The sequence below is a fragment of the Trachymyrmex septentrionalis genome, unplaced genomic scaffold, assembly GCF_001594115.1.
Source record: "Trachymyrmex septentrionalis isolate Tsep2-gDNA-1 unplaced genomic scaffold, Tsep1.0 scaffold171, whole genome shotgun sequence".
Taxonomy (NCBI): domain Eukaryota; kingdom Metazoa; phylum Arthropoda; class Insecta; order Hymenoptera; family Formicidae; genus Trachymyrmex; species Trachymyrmex septentrionalis.
In genome coordinates this window covers 603,563-605,415 of record NW_017304876.1, presented here as the reverse complement: position 1 = coordinate 605,415, position 1,853 = coordinate 603,563, and the positions used below count along the sequence as shown (strand labels likewise).

Genomic DNA, 1,853 nt, shown 5'->3' with positions numbered 1-1,853 from the left:
TATATATATATATATATATATATTTGGATACATTTTATTTACCACAGGTAACATTTTTATACATGAATTCAACAATGTTCGAGTTCAATAAGATGTCTACGGTTGCGACTACAATTCTAATGTCTTTCGAAGCAGCTGGAATTGCTGTAAATTATTGTCGTTCGTGGAACGAACCTTACCATGTAACCCACATGAAAAATCCTTTCCACGAACTCGTTAGACAAACGTATCGAGGTACGCGAAGTAAGTAATAAGAATGTTTATTTCCAAACAACACACACACAATTTCTATATTACTATCACATTTATCAAAATAAAATCGTAATTTTACTAACTCGTAACGCATTTTCATCACTGACAATTCTTTTTGAAATGTATAGGTTAGATTTTTAATATTAATCTCCTTTCATGCGCTTTTCGTTTTTTATTTAAAAGTTCAATTCTACGAAAAACGTGTATCTTTTACCAATAAAATTGCGCGATTCAAAATAGACTACCCGCATTTCGATACCTTGATTTATGTCGCAATACGAAACTTGCATGTAAAATAACCCGCATACCAGGGACCCGGACCGAAAGGCTTTTTCGATTCGGTTCCGGTTACGGTTTAATAAAATATCAAATAAATGTTCCAGTTTCAGTTTCAGTTTTGTTTTACCAGTAAAGAAATGCGTAAAAATTACAGTTTTTAACGGTTTTTTTTTTCGGTTCCATTTATTTGCTTTATTTTATTTATTTAAATTTGTTTTATTAAGAAGAAAGAAGGGGAGGGGGAGAAGAGAGAAAGGGAGGGAGAGAAGAGAGAAGGGGAGGGGAGAGAGAGAGAGAGAGAGAAAGAACGTGTTTATCCGTTCAATTTAGAGAGCCTAATCGAAAAGAGGCGTCAATTGACCACGTGACTCTGAATAAAAATTAACTTAATTATTTTAGGCATATTTCTCTCAGTCCTTTCTTACAACTTATTTGATTCTTCTCACTTATTACATAAAGTCCACATATGTATTCTTGAATTTCATGACTTAGAATAAATTCTGTTGGTGAGGAAGATCTAAATAAAAGAAATGGTAGTATCTTAAAAAAAGTTTACATTAAATATGTCTCGCGATCCCGCCAGATTTCTTATATCGTATGAGGTGTTGGAAATATTTACGTTCTGGTTATTAAGAGAGTCGGCGATGATAATACTGGATTGAATATTGGTGATTTGAACGAAGAAACGGGCAGAAAGATTAAGAATGGATAAAGATTAAAAATTAAGAACTGAAAAAAGAATCGAAAAAGTACCGAAAAAAACCATAAAATTTTATCAGTTCAGTTACGGTTTCGGTATTATAAACTATTCGGTATTATAAAATTTGGGTACGGTTTCAGCTTCGGTTCACTAAAAAAAAAATGTTCCGAAACGGTTTTTGATTCCGATTTCGATTCGATCCGGGTCCCTGCATACTACAAGGACAAGTGTCTCAGACTTGTGAATAGATACTGCATGCCATTCATTCATTAGTCACGCATATTAAATTAAAAAACTGAATTCTAAAAATAAACATTTAAACGTTACCGGTTTAGCAAATGATTGAAAAAAGCGAACACGACAGACTAAAAACCGGAAAAAGGAATTCTAATTATCGCGCGATTGTAAATGTTTTAGTTTACTTGATACTTGGACATTATTATGAACACATCGGTCTCTTGATGGCTCTGGACAAAATGAATCTCTTGGAAAAAGGTATAAATTTGCTGTAGAATAATCAGGTATATATACTGTGAAAAGTAACTGTCATTAGCTAAATAATGCATCACAAATATTGTGGAATCTAATATATTTTTTTTTTATCGGGATAATCCAAGTAAAT

General features: G+C 32.4%; 1 protein-coding gene across 1 annotated transcript in view; it reads left to right on the top strand.

The window, feature by feature from the left end:
* Positions 1–1,853, top strand: part of LOC108746446 (guanylate cyclase 32E-like) — a 24,565-nt gene that overhangs the window by 10,968 nt on the left and 11,744 nt on the right. The window contains exons 5-6 of the mRNA XM_018483231.1: positions 48–243; positions 1,649–1,726. Coding sequence (XP_018338733.1) covers positions 48–243; positions 1,649–1,726 — 274 coding nt within the window. The remainder of the gene's footprint in view (positions 1–47; positions 244–1,648; positions 1,727–1,853) is intronic.